The sequence below is a fragment of the Crocodylus porosus genome, unplaced genomic scaffold (assembly GCF_001723895.1).
Source record: "Crocodylus porosus isolate Cpor-Errol unplaced genomic scaffold, CroPor_comp1, whole genome shotgun sequence".
NCBI lineage: Eukaryota > Metazoa > Chordata > Crocodylia > Crocodylidae > Crocodylus > Crocodylus porosus.
Window position 1 is genome coordinate 100,215,831 of NW_017728931.1, and position 20,597 is coordinate 100,236,427.

Sequence of the window (20,597 nt, forward strand, 5' to 3'; positions counted from 1 at the left end):
GGAGGTGGAGACAGCAGGGGGCAAGGGAGAGGGGTCAAGTTGCCTGAACCCCTCACGACCTGTCTCTCCCACTGCCTGCCACTGCTTCCTTTAGTGCAGTGGTGTGGCAGATGAAGTTAAGAGGCCCCTCCAATAATTAGATTTTATATATATAAAATTATAATAAATGTATATATTTTCAAATGTAATGAATCTAATCATTGGGGAAAGGTCCATTTTAAATTTAAGGTCATCTTGGATTCACGGAAATACAATATATGACACATTGGGTGCGTCTACCAGGGATGCTTTACTGTGCAGTAGCATAGTTTACGTGCACACATGCTTACTGTGCAGTAAACTTTGCTAATCCCGAGTACATTTTCTACCTGCAAATGCAAGTAGCAAATTTACTTGTGATTACTTACTGTGCAGTACCAGTAGTGTAGATGTCTGACAAGGAGCATCTGCTCGTGTTCAGCCAGCCATCAGTGGGTGGGAGATTGCTCCCTGCCTTGACAAGCTGCCTGTTGGTGGGGCAGGCTCTGGCACTGGAGCCTGGGCATGGACTATGACCCCCTGCCCTGGCAGCAGGGAGCTCCAAGCCCCCTGATCCAAGATTGTGATCCAAAAGTGGGGGCTGGGATATCCTTATCTCCCAGTTGTGGCTCTGTGACCACAGGGCCAGTGCTGGTAGCTCCTTGCTTGTGGAGGCTGCGGATGCAGTTCCTTGCCCAGCTTCATGATCACAGAATCGGGTAGGGAACAGGCTGTAAATCACGTGCTCTAGCCCCCATCCTGTGATTGCAGGTGGAGGCTGGGAACTGTCATGGTGAGAGGCAGGTCCCAGACCTGTGCCCTCATTTGATCAAGGCACAGAGCCTGGAAAAGGTTGCAGGGGTTGGGAAGGTTCCAGCCCCCTACCCGAATCTGCTAGTGGGTCAGCTAGCAGTGAGCTAGCTTCTATGTGCCCCACTGGTGGATCAGGGCAGGGGGCTGGGACCTGCCCCTCCCTTACAGCTCTTTTGAAGTCCCCTGGCCCTGATCAGAGAGCCAGGACCAGGAGCTTCCTGCTGCCGGTGCAAGGGGACACTGTCTCCACCTCTGAAGCAGGCATCCCCTGGCAGCAGGTTTCAGTGCTCCAGCCCCAGCCAGGTCTCCTGGCCTGGTGCTCCGTGCCAGCCCTTGGAGCCTAGAGCTCCCACTGGTGGCACCAGGGGCCTATTGCAGGGCCTCAGGAAATCTGTTCCTGCTTCCCTGCACTTGAGTAAACTGCTCCCACATCAAGTGCACATGTAGACACACCCATTCAGTATCATTCCATTTATTTTATAAGTTGTAAAAATACTCCTATACTACTCAAACAAGACTTAATCTTTTATCTCCTATTTATTAGATACTTTCATTCCAGAAAAGTATGTATTAGCTAAAGAAGTCAAGTGGAAGGGAAGGCTAGTGATATTTTTTGATGAGAAATGGTTCTATTCTTGGAGAGAGGAATAGAAGAAAAATATGTTTGATAATAAAAGTTAAGTGTGCAAAGTTCATAGATTTTTCCCCCTACACTTTTTATGGTGAATAAAAGTAAAACAAGGGAAGGAAATTTACATACATAGCACAGCAGATTCTTTATCTTGCTGTGGTCTTATAAGCGGGGCTTAATTCTACAGCAGTAGCAGACTAAGATCTGTTCATACCATGAAGCTCATTAAAGATCTCTGTAAGATCGAAAGCCTGCCCTCTTTCATATTTACTACAAAAGCAGTATTTCATAAAATAACTCTGAAATACTGAAGTGTGGTTGCAAAAAAGATACAAGCTTGTCTTGGAAACGATTTCATTATAGCAGAGCTTGTCACATTATTTTTCACAAGCACTGAAGGGCCAGATCTTCGGCTGGTATAAACCAGTGCAACTCCAGCAAGTTCAGAGATGTTTTGGTTTAAATCTGTCAGACCACATCAGGGAAAAGACTATTCAAACACATGCTTCAAAAGTGGAACATGTATTAAAGGCATGGCCTTCTGATGAGTTCCAGGCATCTAAAGTGAGGTAAGAGGGTTCTGACATGATTCAGGAATGATGGGGAGATCAAAAGACCTATGTAGATGTGGAGCAAGGGCTGATGAGAACAGTACAGAGGCTTTGGTGCAAGCTAGCAGTTTATGGGCTCTGATGGGGAAAATTCTTGTTGGAAAAACCCAGAGATGAGGATCAAGGAGCAAAAGCTCAATAATTTAAGATGGAATGCTGTTTACAAGGAAGCATGATATTATCCAGTGGAAAAAAGCACAAGAACCTAAAAGCTGCAGGCCAGCTCATCAGTGTATATCATAATTAGCAAAAGAACACTAGGAAATGGTGAAGGAGAAAAAAAGATTAATCCATCAATACTTAGTGAATTTGAAGGGGAGCTGGATTATCTATGGGCCTATGGATTACCCATAGGTCAAAGGCAGAAAACAAGTGAACAGGTCTATAGAGTACAATGAAGGTAGTGTGCCTTAGTAAGAGTATTTATTGTACAGTCAGGGGGCCCAGGACCAGCCAATTCTGTACAGTTACCAGACCCAGCTGGGAAGCAGTCAGGTATAATTTATTAAGAGTTGAAAGAGTAGCAAAATGACAACAGGGGTCTTACAGAAAAGTTTCTCAACCCATGGGTCGAAAGAAAGAATCATAAATAAACTTTAAAAATGGATTCTCCTTTAAAGGAGAAAAATGTGGGAAACCATGGCTTTTCCTTTGCAGGCTGGCAGAATTCCAGCCTGCCAAAGGCTGCTCACCCAACGCCCCCATGACCACTTCCCCACACCTCACATGCATACTTCCTGACCCACATGCTGGGGAGCTGGGGGGGCAGTGGGTTGGGACTGGTCATCCATGTTTACAAATGGGTCCTGGTACAAAAAGATTGAGAACTGCTGTTACAGAAGATCTTGAAGTTGGGAGACTATAAAAAGGTAGTCTCTGATATTTTGTTTAAACTTTATGTAAAAGAATAATATTGTTCCAAAGATGATCTGGATGTAGGAAAAGATATTCATAGGCCATGGAAAACAGGGATTTTGCACCAAGAATCTGAAGAAAGGAGGTAAAGAATGAAAGAACTAACATGTAAAACTTCCAATGGGGAAAAAATATTTAATACTAAATGTACAAATTCCAAAGCATTACATTTGTTTCTAGGCTTATGCAACACATTTTTCAAGGGAATAAAATATTTTATAGAATTACGAAAAACAGAATAGAAATTATCTAATAGTTCACAATACGATAGTTTTTTTTATATTTATTATAAACAAATTGGAGTAGTTTCCCTGCACACTTAAACAAAAAAAAAAAAAAAAGGCTTTTTGGAGGAAAAAACATAGGCTTTTTGTAAAGGTAACAGTGCATTAATGTTTCATTAGTTTGGCAGGGTGCTAGGTAGTAAATATTTTGATATAGTGATGTTCACAAATTTCTTACTTACTCAAATTCTCTAGGAGATGTTTACAGTCATCAGTAGCAACATCATGCAGTGTTCGATTACACTTATCTTTCCTTTCACTCTCTAGTCCACCATGGCTACACAAGATTTCTAGGCAATTCTGAAAAGAAAAGAGCTGTATTACTTGTATTACTGTTTAATGGAAATCTAATCAGTTGTTAGATTTCTGATTTTTAATTCCTGGATGTGCATTTTTAAATATGCAGAGAAAGAACCACTTAATGGAACTAGTAGGTGTAAGAATGCAAACAATATTTCTTGTAGACCTATAGTAAAGATTGCAATGTATTTTATCACAGGCTTGAATTTTCACACCAAAATTTTTCAAACACCGTGCTTCCAGCCAGGATTCTAGATTTCAGGATACACAAAATCAGAGAATTAGAAAATAAGGGTTGGAAGGGACCTCAGGAGGTCATCTAGTCCAGCCCTCTGCTCAAAGCAGGACCCTCCCCAGCTAGATCATCCAAGCCAAAGCTTTCTCTAGCTGAGTCTTAAAAACCTTCAAGGACAGAGATTCTATTATCTCTCTGGGTAACCTGTTCCAGTCTTTTACTACTCTCCTCTCTGGGTAACCTGTTCCAGTCTTTTACTACTCTCCTAGTGACGGTCCTTACTCTACTGCTCTCCATCCTTCCTTTCCCCATGATTCTGAAGTCCATCATCTTGCGGTCACTGCTGCCTGAGTTGCCATCCACTACTACATTTCCTACCAATTCTTCCTTGTGTGCAGCAAGTCAAGAAGAGCATGGTCTCTAGCTGGCGGTACTCAGCAACTTTTAAAAATCTAGCCAGATTTATCAACTTGCACACTTTTGTCTGGTACTCTGCTTTCCTGCAGAGTATTCTATGATAATGACTATTGTTGCATTATATTAAAATGGAAATTTGAGACCGAGCAATCACTAATGTCAAGGTTACTCAGATTTATGAAATCAGTGTTCACTCAGCAATACACAAAGTATTAGTGAAGGTACAAGTGAACGTTAGAAATAAGTCAACCAAGATGATTCTAAAAACAGATGCGTTTGTTTTCTTAACAGACAAATCTGATGTTCCTGAAGAACAGCAACACTGCTATGAAATCCCAATTTGCAATATCTTCAGAATAAGAGCATTTACCTGTTGCCCTAATGAAATACTGCCAACACTTGACATCAAGTCCCCTTTAAAGTTTGTAGATTGAGAAACCAAGTGAAATATTTATAGTAAAATGACTTTATATTGTAAAAAAAAAAACCAAACAGATTTACAAGCTGGATACAAAAACATTCATGTGCAGACTAACTGCATGCAGAAAAACCCTCAGTGCTATAATCACATCATTAGAATAGTGTATCAAACATATATTTCACACATTTATATAGTTACTTCTCCAACTTGCAGAACAAGTAAGAGGCACAGAACTAGAATTCAACCATTTCAACTGAGAAATTTAAATGGGTCGTTTTACTGAATCCAACTATGTAGCATGCCCTGGGCTCAGTGCTGATAGCATGTATGTACCATAGCCGGAGTAGGACTACCAGATTAGGTTTCTCTGGCAACGCAGGTGTAAGATTAGGTTCTACTCTGGATTAAACTTCAGCTTTGGTACAAACTAGGCACTTAGGGCATTTATACATGTACCTTTTTGTCCTGCAACACGCTGGAGATCTGCCAATTAATCAAGTCTGCTTTGCACACGAGCTGATATGTGCTGTGCTGCGCTGTGCGAAGTTGTATAAGTGGTGAAATGTGCATCACGACAAAGAAAATAGTGGCGGTGCACTTTTGAACTAAAGCACTAAAACCTCAGAGGTACTTTAGTTCAAAAGCATACCACCGCCATTTTCTGTGTGCTGATATGCGTTTCGCCACTTACACAACTGCACACTTTTCAAAGTACCCAGTGCTGCAGCACTTCAACATGTTTAAAAAAAGAAAAAAAGCCCCTACGTGCTCAGGCCTCAATATCTCCACCATGTATAGAAGCTTAACTTTAATAATGTAGGGGTCTTTGTGGCAAGAACCTTGACACCAAGGCTAGGGACAGAAGTTACACATACACCAGATTAAGTGATTGCAAACTGGTTTAAACCTGTAACAGAACAGAAGTGCAGTGCACATAAGCCACTTTCAAAATGGCCAAAACCAATTTAAGATGAACCTTGTTGCCTGTAGTACAAGACTTGATTTACGTTAAACTGGTTTAAGGAAATTCTGTCTCACATCCCCTCCTGACACAAGTTAACTCACAGTCCCCCAGCATCCCAGCACCATACTGTCTGCTCTAGCAGAGCAGGGTTGGCCCTGCCCCAGCTGTCACAGAGCTGAGGCACTAAAGCCTCTGCTCCCCAGTCTGCTTTCTTCCTGGGCCTGGCAGCAGGCAGAGGAGCAGATCCCTAGGCTGCCCTAGCCTAGGCTGTTACAGCAAAGGGAAGAAAAGCTGCTATGGTGAGGGCTTATTGTTTGCACACTTGTAGCCCAGCAAGCGGGGCTGGGATCAGTCAGTCCCACTTTCTTCCCAGCCTCTGCCTCCTAGAGTGGGGGAATGCACCTCTCCCTGTTGCTGCCTGGCTCGTCCCCCAGCCAGGGTCTGTGGCTGGGAGGGGGGTGCGCAAAAGAGGTGGGAAGCCCCCACTGGGGAGCTTTTTGCCTCCCCCCCGCAGCTCTGAGCTAGGCTGGGATAAGCTCAGCTCCACCCTCTCCTCAGTCATCCACCTCCAAGAGGAAGGGTGGAAAACACACTCCCCCATCCAAGTTTTATCCAGTATGGAGGGGGGTGGGGGTAGAAAAGCACCCACCAAGGTGCTTTTCACTTCCCTCCCCCCACAGCTCAACCTGGGCTACAACTGCCACAGACCTACCGCTTCCATAGCTGTGTGCCTCAGAGAAAGGTGGGCGGGGGGGAATGAACCCCTCTCCAGCCCTGCACTCACTCCCCCCCACCCCAGCTGGGGTCTGCCTGGCATGAGGAGAAAACATCTACTGGAGGGCTTTTCACCTCCCTGCAGCTTGGAGTCAGGCTGGGGTCAAGCTGCAGGGAGACTAAAGTCCCACTGGTGGGCTGTGCCAGGCTGAAAGAGGGAGTGTGTTCCCCATGCCCCTTTTGGAAGCAAAGAGCTGCAGAAGGAGCAGAGCTGGGGTGACTCCAGCCTGGCTTGTGCTACAGGAAGCAGAAAGCCCTCCGGTGGGAGTTTCCCTTCCCTCCCCCCCCATGCTGGGCAGACCTCTAGTCACTTTTAAAATCTTGAACAGTACTGTGTAAATATTTCCCCAACATTTCTTTCCAGCACTTTCAGCAATAACCTCTCTGCTCCATTCTCTCTCTAGTATTGTGATTCTCAACCAGGAATTTATAGCACCTGGGGGAGCCATGGTATCCTTTTAAAGGTACCATGCAATTCAGGAACTACATGTACACCTGACCTGCACACAATTCACAAGATAAGCTAAGACATTTCAAGAAAGAATCCACAGCATCTAAAACATTCTGACCTGTTGTGTTCCTTCTGTGGACCCTGGCATATGTTCACTTCATGTTGTGATGGGATTTGTCTCCTGATCCCAACAATCAGGCCTCCTGTTGTGCCACACATGCATTGCAGGATGTGCAACTTTGGGACCAGGGAAGAGAACCCAATCACACCATTACTGCTCTTCAGTGCAGGAGGAACACAGGATCATTATCCTTGACCAAGTACCTGGTAAATTGGTGTGACCCATGGGCTGGGACCAACTATCAGCTGACTGTCTTAGCTCAGGACCACATCAGGGCTGGCTGGAAACTCTGTCTGTCTCAGCCTTGGGGCTGCACCAAAGCAAGTTCAAGGCTCTGACTAGGTCCTGAGCCCGGGACCAACAGCCAGCTGACTGTGGGTTTGAGCCCTGGGATTGTAATGGGGCTGGTCTCAAAGCTCCTCCATGCAGCTGGCATCAGGCTACAGGGTGGGGACCCTGCCATACATTCAATTTAAAGCATGATGCCACATATTTTGTGGCATAATTTTGTGACTTATTTTCCATTTATTGTGCCATTAACTGCCTAAACATGTGGTTGGGTTACTACTTAAGATACAACTGGTTAAATCACATCTTAAGTGTAACATCTGTCAGGGGCCTGAGTTTTCTGCAACAGAAGAATTGGTCTATTATTTCTTGACAGTCAAAAATAAGTGAAAGCTAAGAGCTGGTATTTTATGAGAAGTGGCTTGAGTCTATTGAGGGGTGTCCTGAATCTAAAAAGGTTGAAAAGCAGTGCTCTAGAAAATAGATTCAGATTTGAATGACAACTCTTACTTTCCATTTGAAGAAATGCCAAATCCCCTACCCATTCAAAGTTAGCTAAAGGAAGCTTTTGATGCCAAATGTTGCAGTAGTTGTGTGTCAAGAAATTGCCTGGATTACAAGAGTCAGGCAGGGTGCAATAGGTCAGAGTGGATTTTTGCCAGCAATCACAGTTTTTCCAGCTAACCAGCTCATTTCCTCCTGAAAAGCCTGCCCAAAGAACAGAAACTAAATCAGTTGTTATTGCATGAATTTCTGTGTTATAATTTTCCACAGAGAGACCAGAGACTGTATCTGCAAAATGCAGATTTTTTTTAACTATGAACATATACGTTTAGATACATCAGCAACTCATTATGGCTGTATTAAGTATATGCACAATAAATGGAACAGTAATTTAATCTTTACCAAGTTACACTTATATAGACAGACCTTAAAGCCTTTTGATGCTGCAATATGGGCAGCAGTCCAGCCGTCTTTGTCAGCATGGTTGATGAGATCTGCAGAAACAACAGGCTTTGCTTTACTGCTGTAGCTGTCTTGATTGCACTCCAAGTCAAAGTAGTCTGAATTAGGCTCTGCATCATTCATAAAGTTTCCATTCTCTGGCTCTCCATAGTACATAAGGAGCTTGAGACTGTCAACATTACCAGAATCTACAGCTACATGAATTGGTGTCCACCCATCCTGAACATACAAAAAATAAAAACCACAGTTGTATCACACGCACAGAAAAGTGGTTATAGAATTTGTATTAATAATTGCTTTTATTGGACCTGTTCACTATAAATCTTTTAAATACACCAGGATTAAGCTACAAATAATGTCCCAGCTTTGAGAAAGACAGTCCATATGCTGGGCTCAGTGCATAATTGTGTGAGATACTTGATAATAAAGAGGATAGGTAGGTGATCGCTTCTTGGGAAAATACATTTGTTTAATTATATCATATGGGGCGTAAGGATGCACTAAGAACATAACCCAGTGGAGATAAACAGAAGCCAAGAAAATCTCTGCAAAAATGTTTTGCATTATGATGTAAATTTGCAGTAAATTATGATGAAAAACTCCATTATTTACAAAGTTAATATACAAATCTGTTACTGGACCCTTGTCAGATTACTGAACTCATTATTTACTTATTTTATTTTATACAATCATTTTTTTCCATGTACAAAAGTTGGCTTCTGTCTGCACAGGTATAAGAAAGCCAGTGCAGCTACTTTAGCAAGCAGTTTTCGTTTTCAATTCTTCTTGTTTTAAAAGGCAAACAAGGCAAATAGATAATAGTCTGAATTTAGCTCTCCAATGTTTTCTTCTAATTTAATTAAAATCTTTGTGATAGCTAGACAAGCTTCCTAACCATTATAGGTGACAAATAGTATATTAGCATGGTCAGTTTTCCAGTCTCCTTTGTTTAGCAGGAAAACAAAAAACCAAAGCAAAACACATACTTCAATAAAACTCAGGATTATTCTATTGGTTTCACACCCAATTAAATTTTCACCCAGGTCCTACAGCAATTTCTTCTGAAGAAACACATTTCTAATTCCAGGAATACTTGATATTCAGATTTTACTTGATTAGGAAAATGGTTTTGGAAGGCATGTGGAATCCAATTCACTGCTATAACAGCAATAATTTCATATTATTTCTTTCATGACCCTCTTAAATTACTTCTCAAAAGTAGTTAGGCAGTTTGCCCAAATATTCACATTACAAGGCTGTTCGAGAACTTCCCTATTTAATTCCTAAAAATCTTCTAATTTCCAGCCTAAATTTATTCATATCCACTTGTTTCTGATTCAGTTTAAGAACCTCCTCTTCTTTCTTGATATTTCCCTTGGATATATTGAAAGAAACTGTATCCATCTCCTTTTATTTTGTTAGGCAAAATAAGCCTAACCATTCTCATCTTCTCTCATAAGACAGACTTTCAAATCCCGATTATCCTAGTACCACTCATCTGCACATATCGCAGTTGAAATTATTTTCTCTTGAACATGGACAACTAGAATTGCACATAATATTCCAAATAAAGTTTTCCCAGTGCATTGTACAATGGTACTAATACTTCTCTCTCTCATTCTCCTGGAAATACTTCATCAGAAACATTCCAGGAGTGTGTTTGCCTTCCGTACAGCAGTGGTTCTCAACAACTTTTGTACCAGGACCTATTTGTAAACATTGATGGCCAGTCCTGACCCAGTAAGTAGTTAAAGTAGAAAACACAGAAGTCTTTTGGCCTCAAAAAACTTATAATACACTACAAGTTAAAGCAGAAGACAGAAATCAACATCAACAGGAAAACATTAACAGAAATATCAACATTTGGCGTTCCATTACTCCCAAGTGACACTTATCATTGTGCAATTTGCAGCTACCATGCCTGGGTGTATGTCGGCTAAATATGTGCACAAGTGTGTGTGTGCCCCTCTACCTCCCACTGCCCCAAGAAGCTCCTTGCAGGCTAGAAGGCTGCCAGCCCGCAAGAGGAAACCCACATTTTACCATGTTTTTCTACGACTATTCAAAACCCTTTCAAGTACTCTTGTGACTCACTTTTGGGTTGTGACCCATGGGTTGATGCCTTAGAACATCTCATCAGTAGCTCATAATCATCCTGTAAGTGACCAATACACCCAGATCTTTAACCTCCTCAGTCATTTCCAGTTGAAAAACTCCTAGTTTATAGCAAAAGATCCTGTTACTGACAGGACTTGGTACAGTAAAATCCTTGTTATCCAGCATGAGGGGCAATGCTAGATACTGGTTATGTAAAAATTCTAGTTATCTGAGGCAGATAAGATGAAGCGGAGGGAGAGGAGGTGGCGGCAGCCACACGCGGAGCAGGGTGGTGATGGTGGCTGCATGTGGAGTAGCGGCAGCACAGGGTGGTGGGTGGCAGGGGCAGCTGGCGCGTGAGAGCTTTCCCCCCTCCCTTGTGTACGGCCAGCTGGACAGAAATTCCGGTGAACAGAGTGTTACGGCTTGTAGAATGTTGGATAACAAGGATTTTACTGTACAATGAAATTTCACCCCAGTTCTTGTGGTCATGCAAGGCTTTCTGTATAACGCTGACTTCCATGCATGCCTAGAAACTTCTTGTCATTACCAAGAGTACAAATTGCACTCTTCTCTTGCAGTCTTTTTGTGCCAAGATTATTACTGAAAAACATTAAACAGGGGTCCCGACACTGTTCCTTAGGAACTTTACCAGGAACCGCCTTTGGCCTGGTAGCTCACTTTTCAATGCAACCCATTGTTAGATTTCTGCTAGCCGGTTCCTTGCCCACCTTACAATTATTGTATAAATTCCCATTTTAACTAATGATGTCCTTTGTGGCACTGTGTCAAATGCTTTATAAATTTCCTTTGTTTAGGGAAAGTTCTCTTATCAAAGATAGATATTGTGTTACTTGGACGTAATGTAACTTTTGTAAATCAAGACTGCATTTCATCCTATTGTCCATCTCATCCTTCATATCTTAACTAACATTTACCTTCAAATTTATTTTAAACATTGCATGCTATGAAGCCTAAACTAAGGGTTTATTATAAGGAATAGTCTAACCATTTTTTTCTCTTTTTTAAAAAAAAGTGCTACATTTGTTATTCTTCAGTCACACAGTATCATTCCTGTTAATTTAACAGATTTATTTAAAATCTTTGCTATACAATTTACCATTTCATGTGGCAATTCTTTCAGTATTTTATGGTAGAAATTAAGTCCCCTAGATTTGAATACATTAAACTCTCCAAGTTTTATTTCTGCTTCCTTTTTTATTATTTCCATTCTCTCATTCTAGTTACCCATCCTACTTTTGCTCCTATATTTAGTACCGTCATTACTTTGAAAACCACATTATTTATTTAGTTTTAAGGCCTCATTCAATCTCTTTCCCTTCAACAACAGAGTTATGCTTCTGGGGGTTTTATTATTATTCTTACTGTTATGGGTAAATAAATGTTTGCTATTTGTTTAAATTGTCTCAGAAGGTCTACCTCAGCTTGACCACTGGCAGTTCTCGCTATCTTTGCGCCTTTTGGCCACCAAGATATACCTTTTGTAGGCTCTCTGCTTACACCCTATCTTACCCATCTGTTCTATCTGTCTGTGTCTATTTTTGGTGTAACAAGCCAGGTTTGCAATTTGCGCAAACACTGTAGGGAGTGGGGGTACGGCGATGGCACAGAAGTCCTATAAAAAATATTGCCCAGCTTTGGCTACTGCCACATGCTGTACCCACTCTGGATAGCAGCAGCAGTAGCAGCTCAGACTGCTGCCAGAACAATGCTGTGAGGCTGCTCTTGCTGCTGGGGTGCAGACTCCATGGGGAAAGGGATTATTTTGGCACCCTTACCAAATCTGCGCCAAGGGCTGGTGTCCCCTACATATGCTATTGCTATCTATCTGAGGATGTTTTGAAGACATCCAGTTAGACTGACAGGTTCGTTTGTTTTTTTAACCTTGCTTCCTCTAACAGCTTTCTGTATATTCCTTAACACCAAAAACGGTATCAAAACTTTTGCACCTTTACTTATTGAAATTCTAAGCTTCCTTCACTCTTAAGCTCCTCAGTCCAACTGATTTATCTACCTCCCTTAATTTTTCATACTTTCCTTTTGAAATCAAAGACTCTAGCTACCAACCTGTTGCTATTTATCTTTAACACTGAATGAAAATGACTAAGACTTGTGCTCATTTGATTCAACTCTTATATAATTTTCTCTTTTATAATGTAGTCACTATTAGCAAAATAAGGCTAAAACATCACCTCTTTAAAATAGACAGCCACAGAGAAATCATTTTAAAGGGCGAAACACCTTGAAATATTACTATTTAAGGTGTTGCAGTTTTTGCTCTCCAAATGTAACTTTTAAATTATTATTTGCTCAATTATCACCATCCCTTCATAGTAGGGCTTGACTACATGGCACAAAGAACACAACACAAGGAACCTTCCACCCTTTCATGCTCCCCCCAAGAACAGAACACAACAGCTATTTTCATACACCCCTTACAACAAAGAGTGCTTCAGGGCTGTTTTAACAATGACAGTTTACCTGAAAGGGCTGGGTTCACAGACTTGACTACCTGGGACACTAAGTAGGGAAGCAGTTCCCACAGAGGTGGGAACACATGCTATACATTTTTCCAATGGCAGCACAAATGCAATACTGAATAAATGGAGAGCACTCTGAAGGAAGTGGGCAAGGTTTTCAGTAGTGATATTGGGGGTTCAAATTCTTTGGATGATCTCCATTCCTTGAATGTGAATCAGAGATGCAATTAATAACATGCCCTGATGCATGCTGCCATAAGGCAACTTGTTGCCCAGTGGTTTTTTTTGCATCACTGCTTCCTTTGATTTCAAAACCAATTAAGTTAACTTTCTACAAAAATACTCACCATAAAAATAATCAGGAACCAGAATGTATTTTAAAGGTTGCAATATATTCAAACCTACCTACATATTAGTATTTCTGAACAGCCCAAATCCTACATATATCAGCATTCACATTTTTAAGCAATAGTCAGGCACAACTAAACATGGGGATGCCTATCTTTTCATTTAAAAGCTGTCCATCTCATTCATATTTAGCTTCTTTTTTCTTTTGTGTTAATTGTCTATCTAAAAGAATTTTTCTTACTGTCTTTCTCAAAAACATGCTTTCTGCAAGGACAACAATGATCTGCTATCAGATAAAACATCCAAAAGCCTTGCACTGGATGTATTACACCGCAACAGAAAGCATGTTAAGTGGATGGGTTCATCTCTGTCTCTATAGTCCTATCCAAGAACATGGTAGGCAAGAAGCTGCACAGTGAATTTAAGATTTGTAAGGCTTAATGTACAAAAGTGACTGCTTTAGGGAATATATGCACCCTAAAGAAGAAGAAAACAGTGGCATGAAGCAATATGGAAGAGTCACTTCAAAAGTCTTAAATATACTGGATGCTAAAGATGACTTAAGAATTCCATGTGAAACATTCTTAATTTTGTAGTTATTCAGCTCTGTAGTCATACTGTAGCTTAATATATTTTTTTAAAACTTACAATGGTTTTCACACTTCGATCTGTTCCAGCTTCCAGCAAGAGTTTGATGCATTCATTATTTCCATTTCTACAGGCCAGGTAGAGAGGTGTCTGTCCTCTTTCAGCAGCATGATTAACATCAGCCTGGTACATAATTAATAATTCTGCACACCTATAAATGGAAACACAAAGGGGACAATACAATGAAAAAATATTTAGATGACTTAATAGGAGGTATATAGAATCAGAGAAAATTAGGGTTGAAAGGGTTCTCAGCAAGTCATCTAGTCCAATCCCCTGCTCAAAGTAGAACCATTTCCAACTATATCATCCCAGCCAAGGCTCTAGCTTGGTCTTAAAAACCTCAAAAGATGGAGATTCCACAATATCTCTGGGTAACCTATTCCAGTGCTTTACTATCATCCTAGTGAGAGAGTTTTTCCTAATATTTAACCTAAACTTCTCTTGATGCAACTTGAGAGCACTGCTCCTTCTTCTGTCATCTGCCACCACTGAGAACAGTCTAGCTCCATCCTCTTTTGAACCCCATTTCAGGTAGTTGAAGGTTGCTGTTAAATCCCCACTCAGTCTTCTCTTTTCTAGACTAAATAATTACAGTTCTCCCAGCCTCTCCTCAATAGTCAAGTACCCTAACCCCCTAATCATTTTTGTGGCCCTCCGCTGGACTCCTTGTAATTTATTGACATCCTTTCTGTAGCAGGGGGCCCAAAATTGGATTTGGGACTCCAGATGTGACCTCCAGTGCTGAACAGAAGGGAAGAATCACTTCCCTCGATCTGCTGGCAATGCTCCAACTAATGTATGCACATTGTGAGCTTTCTTGGCAACAAGGTACACTGTGGTTCATATTCAGTTTATTGTTCGCTGTAGCCCCAAAGTCTTTTCTGCAGAGCTGCTGCTTAACCAGTTAGTCCCCAGTCTGTACCAGGGCATTGGATTGCTCTATCTAATATGCAGGACTTGTCCTTATCAACTCTCATGAGATTTCTTTTGGTCCAAACCTCCAATTTGTTGAGGTTTCTCTGAATCCTAGCCCTACCCTCCCAGTGTGTGTGTTACTCCCCCCAGCTTGTTGTTATCTGAAAATTGGCTGAGGGTGCACTCTATACCATCTTCCAGGTTGTTGATAGATATTTAACAAAACCAACCCCAGGACCAAACCCTGTGGCACTCTGCTTCATATCAGCTACCAACCAGACATCAAGCCATTGACTACTACCCTCTGAGCTAGACAGTCCAGCCAGGTTTCTATCCACCTTACAGACCATTCATCCAACCTCTATTTCCTTAGCCTGCTGGCGAGAATATTGTGGGAGACCATATCAAAAGCCTTGCTAAAATCAAGGTATATCATGTCCACTGCTTTCCCCGCATCTATGGAGCCAGTCATCTAATCATAGAAGTTGGCCAGGCATGACTTGCTCCTGGTGAATCTATGCTGACTGTTTGTAATCACCTTCTCCTCCAAGTGCCTAGAAATAGATTCCTTTAGGACCTACTTCATGATTTTTCCAGGGACTGAGATGAAGCTGACCAGTCTGTAGTTCCCTAGATCTTCCTTCTTCCCTTTTTGAAAGATAGGGACTATATTTGCTCTTTTCTAGTCATCTGGGACCTCTCCCAATCACCACAAGTTTTCAGAGATAAATAGCCAGTGGCTGCAATCACATCAGTCAATACCCTCAGCACCCTCGGGTATCCAGCCCCATGGATTTGTACACGTCCATCTTTTCTAAATAGTCCCTAACCTGCTCTTTCAGTACTTGGCTATGAACCTGTTAGCTGCTCACCTTTTTCCCAAATTGTGGTGCCAGGTGCAGTAGTCTGGGAGCTGACCTTGCCTGTGAAGACTGAGGTAAAAAAGCTATTGATTACTTCAGTCTTTTCTACATCACCTGTCACTAGGTTGCCTCCCCCATTCAGTAAGGAACCCACACTTTCTCTGATCTTCCTCCTGTTGCTGACGTACTTGGAGAAGCCCTTTTTGTTATCCTTCATATTCCTTGCTAGATGCAACTCCAATTGTGCTTTGCCTTTCCTGATGTCATCTCTGAATGCCTGAGCAATACTTGTATACTCCTTCCCCCCTAGTTGTTTAAGCTCACTGAAGAGTTCCCTGCTAAACCAAACTGGTCTTCTGCCATACTTACTAGGATTTCTGTGTATTGGGATGGTTTGTTCCTGCACCATTGATAAGGTTTTGGGTTTTTTTGTAATGTACAACCAGCTCTCCTAGACTCCTTTCCTTCTCAGACTAGCCTCCCAGGGGATTCTGCCCATCACTCCCCCAGCAGAGTCAAAGTGTGCTTTTCTGAAGTCCAAGGCCCTGACTCTACTAGTCTCTTTCCTTCCTTTCCTTAGGATCCTGAACTCAATCACCTTGTGGTTCCTGCTGTCCAAGTTGCTGTCCACTTCTACATTCCCCACCAATTCTTCCCTGCTTGTCAGCAGCAGGTCAAGAGCACAGCCCCTAGTTGGCTTTTCCAACACTTGCACCAGGAAGTTGTCCCCAGTAGTCTTCAAAAATGTCCTGGATTCCCTATGCAGTGCTGTTTTGCCCTCCCAGCAGATATCAGAGTGAGTGAAGTCCCCCATGAAAATAAGGGTCTGTGATCTGGCAACTTCCACTAGCTGTTTGAAGAAAGCCTCATCCACTTCATCTTCCTGGTCTGGTGGGCTATCGTACACACCCACCATGACATCACCCTTTTTGCTTTCCATTCTAACCCTAACCGAGACTTTCAACAGACCTATCTCCAGTTTCATACTGGAGCTCTGAGCAATCATAAAACTCTTTTATATACAGTGCAACTCCTCCTCCTTTTCTCCCCTGCCTGTCCTTCTTAAACAGCTTATGTTTATCCACGATAGTGCTCCAATCATGTAAGAGAGCAAGAGAGCCCACACCAAATCTGTTATTCCAATCATGTCATAGTTCTGTTACTATGCAAGGACTTCCAATTCTTCTTGATAGTTTCCCAGGCTCTATGCATTCACGAGGTAATTAACCTATTGCTCTACTTCCTCAGTAAGACTAAAAGCCTTGCCTGTTGACCACTCCTGCTTGTGCTTTCTCCAGGTCACCTGCTTCCCCACTTACCTCAGGGCTTTGATCTCCATTCCCCAGCAAACCTAGTTTAAAGCCCTCCTCACCAAGTTAGTGAGCCTGTCTACAAAGATGCTCTTCCCTCTGTCAGCTGGATCCATCTCTTCCTAGCAGTCCTTCTTGGAACAACATCCCACAGTCAAAGAAGCCAAATCTCTGCTGACGACACCATCTACACAGCCATGCACTGATCTTCAGGATGCATCTGCTTCTGGCTGGGCCCTTCCCCTTGACTGGAAGGATCGAAGAGGACACCACATGAGCCCTTGCCCCCTTCACCCTTCCACCCAGAGCCCTATAATCACTTTTGATTTGCTCAGTATTATTGGTGCCCACATGGATGAGCAGCATGGGATAGTAGTCAAGAGGGCTGAGTGAGTTTCAGTAATCCTTCTGCAACATCTTGGATGTGGGTTCCAGGCAAGAAGACCTCCTGAGACAACAGGTCAGGCTAGCAGATGGATTCCTCTACCTGCCACAGAAGGAACCCTCCAACCACCCTCCCATTGTTTCCTCTTAGTGGCTGTGCTCTCAATGCTCCCAACCTTGGGGATGCCCAGCCTGGCCTCCACCAATGGGAAGGGCTCCATATCTGTTCTCCAGGAAAATTACTGCCGGTGGAGATTTCTGCTTGGGGCCAAAGATCACAAGCATTCAGCATCTACCTTCCTGGGAATCCATGCCCTCTTCTTTCTCTAGCACTGCCTCTGGCAGTCCTTTCTCTGCAGTCCTAGAAGTCTCCTCTAGAACTGAACTGATGATGTCCTCATGGCAGAGGATCTTCAGAGCCTTGCCACTTCCTCCTGTAGCTGTCTTGCCTGGTCCCTGAGGGACACCACCACAAGGCATCACTCGCATCACAAGCACTCCCCCACCTGGCTGTCACTGGAAGCACCAAACCAGGACCTGGGTGGAAGGCTCGACAGTGAGCAGTTCAACCTAGACAGACAACTCACAGGTGCAAGCAGAGAAAGAGCTGGCAATGGCTCTGGTATTGCAATGTCTTCCAGCTATTTCTCTGGGTCTCTTAATCTTCTCTCTTCCTGCTCCTCTTTCCAAGCAGACCTTCCCTACCAAACTCCCCTGTAAGCTGGCCTGTTTGCTGCTCCTTGATCCTGAAAGGTTTCCTTTTCCCTGCTAGCTTGCTTATAGTGAAGGAAAGTTTCCAGGCAAGCTCCCTAGCAAGCTCCCCCTCACTTTGGAGTCTAGTTAAACATGGGATTTAAGTACTGGTTGGCTATGATTAACAGAGGAACATTTATGTTTTGACCATTCCTATTTAAGATATGCCTACACTGGCTCTAGGCCAAGCCAGGAAATTCTGTGGAGAATTTCCTGTTTCCTGGGAGAACTGTTCTCCTATTCTGGGAACAGAAACTCCCAGATGTGAGGCAATGTAGGGTAATTAAAGCAGCACTGAACATGCTGCTAATAAACAAGCCCAAGACAGGAAGCCTGGAAGCGACATGAGGAGCAGAGTCAGCACCACTCTGAAGTGGCCATATCACCTCATTTCTAGGAGCTGACACAGAATGGGAGCAAGCAGGCAGTGTGTTTTTCTTGGCAGCATTCCTAGGTGCAGCAGGAGACAATACACACCAACTCTTACAGCCCTGTCTCCAAATATTTGGCAATTTCTATTTCTCTGACAAAATTACTGGCTGTTTGCAGTCCTACAAAGCAGCAACTATTGAAAAACAAACAGCTGTGAAGCTCTGCAGTGTTTCCATTAGAAAACTTAAAGTTAAAAAAAAAAACCAGAGACTTTTTTATTTTAAAAAAAAACAACACACATAGACATTGTTGTCTTCTACCAGTGGCATAAATCCAGTGGTATCAACACAAACTATAAAATAATAACTCCTTAGGAGATCGATAATACAATTTGTCCACCAAAAAGCTGACTCTTGACAATTCAAGGAAATCAGATAACATTCCAGAAAACTGGAAACATGTCCATCTGATTTCCACTTTTTTTTTTAAAGGGAAGAAGGAGGATGTAGGAAATTACAGGTCAGTAAGTCTAACCTCAGTACCTGGAAAGATTCTGGAACATGTCATCAAGGAATCTGTCTCAAGCACCCAGAAGATAACAAGGTAACCAAGAACAGCCAACGAGGTCTTGACAACCTCACTTCCTTATACAACAAGATGATGGGTTTTATGGACAAGGAAGAGCAGCGGATGCAATATATCTCAACTTTATAGTAAGTCCTTCACCATACTCTCCTAAAACAGTCTTAAAAGTAAACTAAGGGAACAGTTTAAATTAAACTATTATGAGGTGGCTACCTAACTGGCTGGATAACTGTGCAGAAAGAGTATTCATCAATGATTCATTGTCCAACTGGGAAAAGATGGCTAGTGGGCCTCCCCAAAATCTACCTTGAGTCCAGTGAGGGATCTAAACACCGATTAAATAAATACAACAGGTTAAACGATTGGTCAGGTGCAGGGATGGGGATAGGCATGGTGGCACTGTGTTCCACCCTGTGGCTTTGTGAAGTTTGGGGGGGAAGTGGGGAGAGAAGGAGCATCTAGTCCTGGGCTGGCACCTGCCCTGCCCTGCCATGGAGGAGGGGCTGCACCCACCTGCCCTCAGCAGCATGGGGAACTGGAGGCCAAATCAGTCCTGCCAGGCAGGCAGTATAGCCCAGGAAACCCCAGGGGGCAGCAGTCAGTGAGGGACTACAGCCACTGGGGCACAACTTTCTGGGGCCAGCTGCAGCAGCACAGGAGGGAGAGGGAGGGGAAAGGCAGGCAACACAGCCCTGGCAGGCAAGCAGCAGCCATCCAGGGCTTTACCAGCCTGCTGCAGGTGCTGGCACACTGTTAGGGAGGGAGCAGGCAACCTCTCCATGTTCCCTCCCCTGCTCCTCACTATTCACTCCCTCCCTCCCTCTGTGTAGCATAGCTAGCTATTAGGTATGTCATCTCTCCCACCTGCCTTCTTCACTTCTCTCTCCCCCTTCCAGTTCCTGTTGGGGCATCGCAAGGCTTCCCTTCCCCCACTTCCCTCCTGGACTGTGCCCAGCCCCAGGCTAAATGATAACCAATAAGCTAGAACCAGTTATCACTGAGCTGATCAGTTAAACGATTAATCATTTAACCATTCACATCCCAGTAAGTCCAGTATTGTTAAATATCTTCCCTGACCGCCTGCAAGATGGAACTGACTGAACACATCAGTAAATTTGCAGATGACATGAACATGGATGGATCAAGGATAGTATGATTCAAAATAAAATTCAATAAGGACAAGTGCACTTAGGATGGAGCAGCCAAACGTATAACGGGAAAAAAGTGATAAGCTGAAGTACTGTAGAAAAGGACCTGTGGAGTATATTAGACCAAAAGCTGAATGCGAGTCAGTAGTGTAGTATTGTTGCAAAAACAGTTAATAGCATACTCACATGTCCAAGTCCTTCACCATACTCTTCTAACAGGAGAGTAAGTTATTGTAGAAGTAATTGGCTTACTTGACTAGAAAAACAGACAAAGACCAAAAGTGCTGATACTGCTTAATTCAGTTAAATGTTCTGAGATAAGGAATCCCGCACACCTTGGGTTATCCTTAGGTTATCTTGATATCTTGCCCTGTGCATAGATAGTTTGTTTAAGTAAACTTCCTAAGTTTCTGTGCAATTTACTATTGTTTTGTTTCTCCAAGATGTATTTTTTATCTCTT

The 20,597-nt window shown here is 42.7% G+C and overlaps 1 protein-coding gene across 2 annotated transcripts in view; it reads right to left on the reverse strand.

The window, feature by feature from the left end:
* CTTNBP2 (cortactin binding protein 2) overlaps positions 1–20,597 on the reverse strand; it is a 151,968-nt gene that overhangs the window by 31,216 nt on the left and 100,155 nt on the right. For both annotated transcript variants that reach the window (XM_019543425.1, XM_019543426.1), the window contains exons 7-9: positions 13,804–13,954; positions 8,174–8,428; positions 3,455–3,572 (exon numbers count right to left, since the gene is read on the reverse strand). In XM_019543425.1, the coding sequence (XP_019398970.1) occupies positions 3,455–3,572; positions 8,174–8,428; positions 13,804–13,954 (524 nt within the window). The remainder of the gene's footprint in view (positions 1–3,454; positions 3,573–8,173; positions 8,429–13,803; positions 13,955–20,597) is intronic.